We start from the raw sequence: 10,547 nt of genomic DNA, 5'->3' as shown, positions 1-10,547 counted from the left end.
CACTGTGGATCACTGATGTGTAGTAAGACAAATATTGACCATTCCCAAAGTCCCACACTTTCAAGTTGTGATGCATAGCTAGTGTGTAGCAATCCTTGGCGCTGCAAAGAAAGGTGACTGTAATTCAAAGCTTGTAGAACCATCCATAAGTGCCAGCTCAGACGGTAATCCAAAGGATCTGGTGTTATGGTGCTGGGATCCAAGAGCTGCTGTAGATCATAGTGCCTAAATAGAAACAAAATGGGCAACTGTTAAAAATAAATTACATTTCTGAAAATGTGACATTTCAACACTGTACATTTGCGTGACCATAATCACCACAGAACATATTCAACAAGAGATTACTGTAATTTGTAGAATTGTAATCTATGTGATTCTACGAATTAACACAACTTACATACAAAAAAGCCAGTGTTGACATAGGATGGCAGTAGTCCAAGTAACACATTCAGTACTCGAGTGGAAAAAAAAAAACACACTTTCACCATGTCTTGCCAAACCTGCGTCAAGAACTTAATTACAGATATTGTAATTATAGATGCTGAGAGAGGAAAGGAGACACTTTTGAGATTTTAAGTATTTTCTTCTGATTTTTTGTTTAGAATTACTGCTTTGCCACCTACGTTTCGGCGCTTTGTGGCTTGCTAAAGTTTATATCTGTATTAGAAACAATATTTAGAACACATCTAGAGCCTGTTTACTGCATTTCCTGTGTTGCACTTAATTTAAAATCTTTTTTTCTCTTAAAATTGCATTTTACCTGACTTTGGCCTAGCACTCATGTGGGGTCATTTAATGCACTGTTGTGAATATTTTGCTACTTGTGTATCTCTGCTACCTTTAAACTAAAACAAAAAAAGAAAAAACAAAAAAATCTTGCTTTTTTTTCCCACATGTAGCATGCTATCCCAAATAAAACCAAGACTCACTCCTCCAAAGGCAGAAGACCTGTCTGGTGGACTCCGGCCATAAATAAGCTATACAACAGAAGGAGAAAGCTACTACATATGACAGAGCAAAATCCCAAAAAGAGAAGGAGTCACTGATCAGTACTAGCAAGAAACTACGATCCCTCATAAAATCATCCAAGGCCAGCTTCAAAAGAAAAATTGCACAAGACACTAAAGATAATCACAAGGCCTTCTTTGGTTATGTCAGAAACCTGGGAGGCAACTCCCAGATATGCTCTGAGTTAATGCAAAATTACAGAAAATACACTGAACCCACAGACATTACTAACATCCTGGCAGAAAGGTTCAGTGCAAACTTCTCTCCTCCTCCCCCCCCAAAAGAGCAAATGTCTATCCCAACAGGGTGTAGCCTTCCGGAGATCACAGATGCACAGGTGAGAGCTGCCCTCTCCAAAGCACAAAACACAGCATCAATGGGACCCAGACAGTGTCCCGGGCTGCGTCTTACACGAGCTCCAAGAACAACTAAACCCTCATATAAAGTCACTGTTCAATCTCAGCCTTACTACAGGATATGTACCCAAGGAATGGCGTACAGCAACAGTGGTCCCAACTCCACAAAGGTGGTGCCACAACAGACCCGGAAACTATCGCCCTATAAGCCTGACTAGCCTGGTCTGCAAAGCTATGGAGCGTATCATCATGGAAATCATAAACAAAGACACTGGGAACCTCCAGACACTGGATCCTACCCAATTCGGCTTCGTTAAGGGCAGATATTGCCTCTTGAACCTGGTCAACTTATTTGAAACAATTACCAAAGCCATAGATGAAGGGAAGGTAGTCCACATAGCCTACCTGGACCTCGCAAAAGCCTTCGACACAAGACCCCACTCGGGCATCATAAATAAGCTCACCAGCTTAAATATCAACCCCTGTGTCACAAGATGGGTTGCAAACTGGCTCAGGGATAGAACCCACATGGTCAGAATAGCAGGTGCCATGTCAGACTCTAAACCAGTTACAAGTGGTGTCCCACAAGGCTCAGTCCTGGGACCTCTCTTGTTCGGTATATATTTCTCCGAGGTACAGGCTAACATGGGTGGACTATGGCTGACCAAGTTCGCAGATGACTGCAAACTGGGTGCTGTAATCGACTCTCTGGCTGACACAAGCATCCTCCAAAAGGGTCTCTCAGAGATGGATAACTGGTGCCAGAGCCATGGCCTAAAGCTAAATGCCAAAAAGTGCATAGTCATCCCCTTTGGGAAAAACAAAGTGCCCACAAATTACCACATAGGTGGTAATCCATTAATGGAAGAAGTAATTAGGGACTTGGGGACCCAAGTAGATAGCAATCTCTCCTTTGACAATCACGTTGCCAAAGTGGTTAGAAAGACCTTCTATATAGCCCACCTTAACAAGAAAGGGTTCACATCTAGATCAAGAGAGGTCATTGTGCCCCTCTACATCTCTTATCAGGCCCATAATGGAGTACAATGCCCCATTTGCGATGTACCTTACCCGACACCTTCAGCAACTGGAAAGACCCCAAAAGTATCTCACCAAGAGGATCAAGGGGCTCAAACAGATGCCCTATGCAGTTCGGCTAAAGAAACTCCAGCTCTACTCAGTTGCGTACCGCCTACTCAGAGAAGATCTGTGTCTGACGTATAAAGCCATGTCCAACCCAGAATTAATGGACATGCTTCACCTCAGGAAATCCAAATCCCTTAGAGCTACACGCTCAGGGACTTGAACCTCAGCACAGAAATAAATAGGACATGCTGGAGGGACAGATTCATATCCCCAGAGGCTCCCCTCACTCTGGAACAAAATCCCAATCCATGTTAGGCAGAGCCCCTCACTGACCCTCTTCAAGAGAAATCTTGACGAGTGGATGGGAGATCGTAAGTTTACCCCTGGGATCTCTTCTGTGTCCCTGCTTGACAGAGGTACAGTAAACTAACCTTAAAAGGGCTACCTTCTGTGACCTACTATACAGAGGCACAGTCAACTAATCTAAAAGGGTGGCGAAAGCCAAACACTCTGGCTAGGCTTATAAATGCCCTAGGGCAGACAGCCTAGTATCAACCTATGAACCTATATATTCTTATATCTGATAATCTACTGGAACCCTTCATTGATATGTTCCCTATTGTAGCTTTTCCACCACACAGAATTTAACATCTTTTTGGAAGTTTCTGTGCCCAGGGATGGATACATGCCAGTGGTGACACGTGATGTTATCTGTCTACTATATAAACAATCTTGCTCCACTCTCCAATGCTGACCATGTTACCCCACCCCCCAACCCCTGACCACCATCATGCATCTTCCTGCAAATCAAGGAATAATTACGATTTTACTTCTCAATGCTAAAAATAAAACCACTACACAGTTACAGATTCATAGAATATACAAGGCAATTGGGCCATGTGGCCATTTACACCTTGCCAAGACCCACCCTTAGACATTACCTCCTCGACAATTGTACTTAGGATGAATTTATGAATACCCATCCAACTGTTTAATGCTTTCTCAAAAGGAAGAGAAGTGTGTCGTTTTACTTGATCTGGACAGGATATTTGTTCCAGAGAAGGGGAAGTCATTACATGACAAATCTGTCTTTCCACTGTGATTTATTTGCTGAAGTAGGTTCACATCTCTGGTTCTAGTGTTTGCAGGGCTATATTTGTGAAGAAATAACAGGTCTTGGACTGACAGATCCCCAATGGCTCAAACAATACCCAATGTCTAGCAGACTTGAGCCCTCAGTTTATCACGTGACCTCCAAGCTAATGCAATGACATGCTGAGCTTACATCAGGAATCAAACAGTTGTCCATCTGAGAATCAAACCAAAGATAATGCAATTTTCAGCCTTACTACTTAGCCAAACCATCAGCCACTCACATGTCATAAGCAGGACTTTAACAGCGAAGAATGACTGTCACATCCTGCAAGAGGGCAGCAGATATGTATTACTGACCCATCAAGGAGGCTCCCCTTGTAAATATTATAAAGATATGCTCTTACCATACAATTTTTTTTCAGCATCATCTTCTCCCTTCTGCCTGCACACCATCAAGCTTCCCCAGTGGTAGTGTGGGATCATCTGCAAATTAACCAGGAAGAGATCCTGTACCAGGTGGGGTGTGCCATCACACATGCAGACATTTGGGGGTGCTTGTGTTCTCGCCAGCATTCTGGCAGCTGAGAACCTTTTCCTGTTACAGCCCCGACCTAACCTTTCAGGAGGTGAAGTACACACCTGCATAACTGCAGGGACTGCCTAATGCTCCAGTCAATGCATGTGCTCTCCCTCACATATGAGGTGCACTGAAAAGTACAGCTGTGTACACTTTCCATAAATGTAGATGTTTGAGTGTATTCACTGTTGCAGTCCTAACAAATGGGTTATCCGGCTCCCGGTAGCCCTCAGTTGGCCAGAATACCAAAGGTAAGTAAAAATGCCGTTGGTTGCCGTCGGTTGTAAAGGACGTCAGGGCGTCCGATACAAAAGGAGGCAGCAGACGTCATTTCCTCAGTCTTTTTTTATCATAACAGTCAGAAGCCCCCAGAAAATAAGGCTTACATCAAAAAACAATTTGACAGATAAATTAAGCCTGTACCTCAGGAAAAGAGAATAGGAGAGGACCACAAAAAGGGGGAAGGAGGGAGGGAAACCAGGGCTGCAACAGTGAATACACTCTAACATCTACATTTATGGTAAGTGCACACAACTGTACTATGTTCGTGTTTCACTGTTGTAGTCCTAACAAATGGGATGATTACCAAAGCCCAGAGAAAAAAGGGGGGAGGAACCAACAGCATCAAGGGTTGGAGATAATGCCCTGCAACACCGCAGTGGCAAACCCTGCTCTGGAAAACAGAGGCAAATTATAATGCTTTGTGAACGTGTGAACAGTAGACCATGTGGCAGCCTCCAAAATGTCTTTAGTAGGGACACCCCTTAGAAAGGCTGCAGAAGTGGAAGCTGCTCTAGTAGAGTGGGTCCTAACAACTTGAGGCGGAGCTTTGCCATGAAAGGAATAACAAAAAGTAATGCAATGTGCAATCCATTTAGAAATGATCTGATTAAAAATAGCCTTGCCCTGGGCTCCAGGGGCAAAACTGACCAATAACTGTGCTGATTTCCAAAGGTTCTTAGTCCTGTCCAGGTAAAACTGGAGTTGTCTGTGCACATCAAGAGAATGTAGGATCTTTTCACCTCTATTGCGAGGATTAGGAAAGAAGGTAGGAAAATGTATTGACTGATTAAGAGTCAGGCTGGAAACCACCTTAGGCATAAAGGAGGGATTAGTCCTCAGAGAGACTATCTGCATGGAAAATAAGAAAAGGCTCCACGGCCATCAAAGCTTGCAGCTCTGAAACCGTTCTTGCTGAAGTTATAGCCAAGAGGAAGGCGGTCTTCCAAGAGAGAAAGTTTAAATCTGTAGAGGCAGCTGGCTCAAAAGGAAGAGTGAGCTTCTCTAAAACAAAATTAAGATCCCAGGCTGGAGTAGGTGCTCTTCTGGGAGGTTTTAAACTGCAAGCACCTATGAGAAGCATTTTCATCAGGGGATGAGAGAAAATAGGCTGTTCAAGAGAACAATGAGCAGAGATGGCTGAAGCATGGATGATCTTCTCTTTTGGCTGTTCCCGTTAGGGGTCGCCACAGCGTTTCATCTGTTGCCATTTCTTCCTGTCCTATGCATACTGCTCAGTCACACCAACCGCCTGCATGTCCTCTCTCACCACGTCCATAAACCTCATCTTAGGCCTTCCTCTTTTCCTCTTACCTGGCAGCTCCAACCTTAGAATCCTTTTCCCAATATACTCATCATCCCTCCTCAGCAAATGTCCAAACCAATGTAATCACGCCTCTCTGACCATCTCCAAACCGTCCAACCTGAGCTGACCCTCTAATATACTGATTCCTAATCCTGTCCATCCTTGTCACACCCAGTGCAAATCTTAACATCTAACTATGCCACTTCCAGCTCTGACTCCTGCCTTTTTGATAATGCCACCGTTTCCAACCCATACAACATTGCTGGTCTCACTACCCTCTTGTAGACCTCCCCTTTCACTCTTACTGGTACCAGTCTGTCACAAATCACTCCTGACACTCTTCTAAACCCATTCCACCCTGCCTGTACTCTCTTCCACACTTACCATTACTCTGAACGGTTGATCCCAAGTACTTAAACTCATCCAACTTCGCCACCTCTACTCCCTGCATCCCCACCATTCCTCTATCCTCCCTCTCATTCACACACACATATTCTGTCTTAGTCCTGCTGACCTTCATTCCTTTTCTCTCTAGAGTATATCACCACCTCTCCAGGGTCTCCTCAACCTGATCTCTACTCTCACTACAGATCACAATGTCATCTGCAATCATAGTCCACGGGGCCTCCTGTCTGATCTCGTCTGTCAACCTTTCCATCACCATTGCAAGTAAGAAAGGGCTCAGAGCTGATGTTTGATGTAATCCCACCTCCACCTTAAACAGATCTGTCACTCCCACTGCAGACTTCACCACTGTCACACTACCCTCGTACATATCCTGTACGACTCTTAAATACTTCTCTGCCACTCCTGACTTCCTCATACAATACCACAACTCCTCTCACGGCACCCTATCATATGCTTTCTCCAAGTCCACAAAGACACATTGCAACTCCTTCTGACCTACCCTATATTTCTCCAACAGTCTCTGAGCAAACATCGCTGTAGTGCTCTTTCCCGGCACGAAACTATACTGCTGATCGCTAATCATCACCTCCCTTCTTAACCTAGCGTCCACTACTCTTTCCCATAACTTCAAGCTGTGACTGATTAGTTTTATCCCTCTGTAGTTACAACTCTGCAAATCACCCTTATTCTTAAAAATAGGTACCAAAACACTTCTCCACTTCTCAGGCATTCCCTGACTTTCCAAGATTTCATTAAACAATCTGGTTAAGAACTCCACTGCCATTTCTCCTAAGCACCTCCAACTGGTATGTCATCTGGACAAACAGCCTTTCCATTCTTCATCCTCTTCATAGCTTTCCGTACTTCCTCCTTGCTAATGTGTTTCACTTCCTGATTCACTATCCCCACATCATCCAACCTTCTCTCTCTCTCTCATTCTCTTCATTCATCAGCCCCTCAAAGTACTCTTTCCATCTGCTCAGCACACTCTCCTCACTTGCGAGTACGTTTCCCTCACTTATCCTTTATCACACTTACCTGCTGCACATCTTTCTCAGTTCAGTCCCTCTGTCTAGCCAATTCGTATAGGTCCTTTTCTCCCTCTTTAGTGTTCAACCTTTCATACAACTCTCCATATGCCTTATCCTTAGCCTTCACCACCGCTCTCTTTGCCATGCTCTTCATCTCAAACTCCCGTCTTTCTTCATCTCTCTGACAATCCCAATTCTTCCTCTATACACTCTCCTGTACTTCCTCGTTCCACCACCATGTCTCCTTGTCCTCCTTCCTCTGTCCAGATGTCACACCAAGCACCTTTCTAGCTGTCTCCCTTACCATCTCTGCTGTAGTTACCTAGCTATTGGGTAACTCTTCACTGCCCCCCAGTGCCTGTTTTAACTCTTCCCTGAACTCCAGCTCACAATCATCCTTTTTCAACTTGAACTTGCTAAAGCATGGATTTTGACGGAGGAAAAAGAAAGACCACCCTGAAGCAAATCAGCCAGATATTCCAGGATCAGAAGGGTAGGTTGAGAAGCAGACTCCCCTCTAGCCTGCATCCATTTAGAGAACTTTTCCCATTTGCCAGCATAGGATTTCCTAGGGCTAGGCCTCCTGGCCTCCCTCAGCATGTCAACCACCTGTTGGGAAAGGGAGGAAGAAAGGGAAGGAGTCATACAATGAGCCATGCTGCCAAATGGAGAGACTGAAGATGAGAATGTAGAATGTTTCCCCTTTCCTGATCCAAAAGATCTGGCTTCAAAGGAAGATGCCAAGGAGGAAGATGGGAGAGACTGTGAAGCAGCAGATACCGATGCTGTCTAGGCCAGTCCGGAGCTATGAGAATAGTCCTTGGATGTTCGTCCCTGATCTTCACTAATACTCTGGGAATAAGAGGAAGAAGAGGGAAGGCGTACACTGATAGCAACATCCAAGGGAAGGACAGAGCATTCACTTTACAGGCTCTGCTGTGCTGCTGTCTGGTGCAAAAGAGTGGTAGCAGATGACTGTCTGGGGAGGAGAAAAGATCCACCTGAGAAGTGCCCCAACATTGAATGATGCTGTAAAAGACTGCTCTGTTCAAGCTGCCACTCGTGAGGATCCAGGGTTTGCCTGCTCAACTGGTCTGCCAAAACACTGAGTCTTCCTGGAAGAAACTGAGCTAGGAGATGCAGGTCCAGGGATGCTGCCATGGACTAACTATTCATGTTTTGCCTGCACAGGAGGTAAGAGTGAGTCCCTCCCTGCTTGTTGATGTACCACATGACTGTGATGTTGTCTGTCCTGACAAGCATGGTCCATGGAAAAAAATGATGCTTGAAAGCCAGTAAGGCCTGCTGAACTGCAATCAACTCTCTTAGATTTATGTGCAGGTGCATCTGCTGGACGTTCCAACATCCTTTTATGCCTCTGCCCTCCAGGTGTGTTCCCCAGGTGTAGTCAGATGAGTCTGTAGTCAGAACTTGAGTGGCAAGAGGTGCCCGAAAAGGCATACCTTTGTTTTGTAGATAGGCTGTTGCCCACCACAGAAACTCCGTCTGCAGAGATGGAAGCAGAGGAATCAACATATCCAGGTCCTTTGAGTGTTGACACCAAATGTTCTTGAGGTACCATTGCAATTTCCTCATATGCAGTCTTGCATATGGAATCATGAGAATACAGGATGCCATGAATCCCAGAGCTTGCAGGTACTTCCTTGCAGGGAGCTGGGACAGGCTTGCCAAGTCCTTGAAGTAAACAGAGAGTTGTCTGCTTCTCCTGGGTGAGATTTATCATTTGGGCGGCTGTGTTCAGACTTGCTCCCAAGAATGTTATCTCTTTGGATGGTACCATTTTCGATTTTTCCACATTGAGTGTGCAACCCAGGGAAGACAAGAGAGTCCTTACGAATTCCAGATCCTTTAATAGGTGTTCCTGAGAAAGTACAGTTTTGTACCTACCATAAATGTAGATGTTCGAAGATCCACATTGCTGCAGTCCTAACACTTGGGTAGTCCGCTGTCCCTCGGTCGGCCCGAATATCAGAGTATAAGGCTGACGTCGGTCAAGGCGCATTTGACTGACATCAGAACGTCAGGGTACAAATGCGCATGACCGACGTCATATCCTCAGTCTTTTCTTGCCCCAGATGTCAGAAGGCCCTAAAAAGTAAGGTCAAAACCCATAGACAACAACTAAACAACCAACCAGCCTAACACCAAAAATATGTACAAAATATACAATATATACAAAATGCAATATACCTCAGATGGATAACCCAACCCACACAACCACCTCAAACTACAGAGGGGAAGGAGGGAGGGTAAATTGGACTGCAGCAATGTGGATCTTCGAACATCTACATTTATGGTAGGTACAAAACTGTACTATGTTCTTCATCTCACATTGCTGCAGTCCTAACACTTGGGTAGAATCCCAAAGCAGAGGTAAGGGAGGATGGCTAAACTATAATGAAGCAGGAGCTGCCAAAATGCCCTGCAACACAGCAGTGGCAAAACCAGCCCTGGATTTAGAGTACAGTGGAAGATGGTAATGCCTAGAGAAGGTATGCACTGAACTCCAAGTGGCTGCCTCCAAAATATCCTTAGTAGCCACCCCCCTCAAAAAAGCTGTAGAAGTGGCAGTAGCCCTAGTGGGATGAGGCCTAATCCCAGCTGGAATCTCTTTGCCATGATGGGAATAACAGAAAGCAATGCAAAATCCAATCCACTTAGAAATAGTTTGTTTTGACACGGGCTTGCCCTGAGAGCACAAAGCAAAAGAAACTAGTAACTGCTGAGATTGTCTGAACCCTTTGGTTCTGTCCAAATAATATCGCAACTGCCTGTGCACATCTAAAGTGTGCAAAATCTTTTCCCCTTTAGTTTGGGGATTTGCATAAAAAGTAGGCAAATGAATAGTTTGGTTTAAAGCCACACTAGAAACCACTTTAGGCATAAAGGAAGGATTAGTACGTAAAGATACCCTATCCTTATGGAAAATTAAGAAAGGCTCAACTGCCATAAGGGCCTGCAATTCAGAAACCCTTCTTGCAGAGGTAATGGCCAACAAAAAAGCAGTCTTCCATGACAAATATTTCAACTCAGCAGTAGCTGCAGGCTCAAAAGGTTGTAGAGTGAGTTTCTCCAACACAAAATTGAGATCCCAAGCAGGAGTAGGAGCCCTTCGTGGGGTCTTATATTCTTTGCCCCTCTAAGAAATTGCTTGAACAAAGGATGAGAAAACAATGGTGGGTCACAATCGTAGTGAGCTGAAATTGCTGCAGCATGAATCTTAATAGAAGAGAAGGACAAACCTTTGTCCAATAACTCAGTAAGATATTGAAGAGCCACACTTAAATCAGGCTCAGAAACATCCAAATCCTTAGCTGCACTCCAAAATAAAAATCTCTTCCATTTATCTGAGTACACTTTCCTTGTACTAGGCCTTCTAG

General features: G+C 44.6%; 1 protein-coding gene across 1 annotated transcript in view; it reads right to left on the bottom strand.

Annotated features, from left to right (window-relative positions):
* NUP98 (nucleoporin 98 and 96 precursor) overlaps window positions 1-10,547 on the bottom strand; it is a 1,998,548-nt gene that overhangs the window by 672 nt on the left and 1,987,329 nt on the right. The window contains exon 27 of the mRNA XM_044072823.1: window positions 4-248. Within this exon, the coding sequence (XP_043928758.1) occupies window positions 4-248 (245 nt within the window). The remainder of the gene's footprint in view (window positions 1-3; window positions 249-10,547) is intronic.

Source organism: Protopterus annectens, chromosome 5.part1 (assembly GCF_019279795.1).
Source record: "Protopterus annectens isolate FY-2018-M chromosome 5.part1, PAN1.0, whole genome shotgun sequence".
In the NCBI taxonomy this organism is placed as follows: Eukaryota; Metazoa; Chordata; order Ceratodontiformes; family Protopteridae; genus Protopterus; species Protopterus annectens.
Note: the sequence above shows the minus strand (reverse complement) of the source record. Positions and strands in the feature narration are given on the sequence as shown.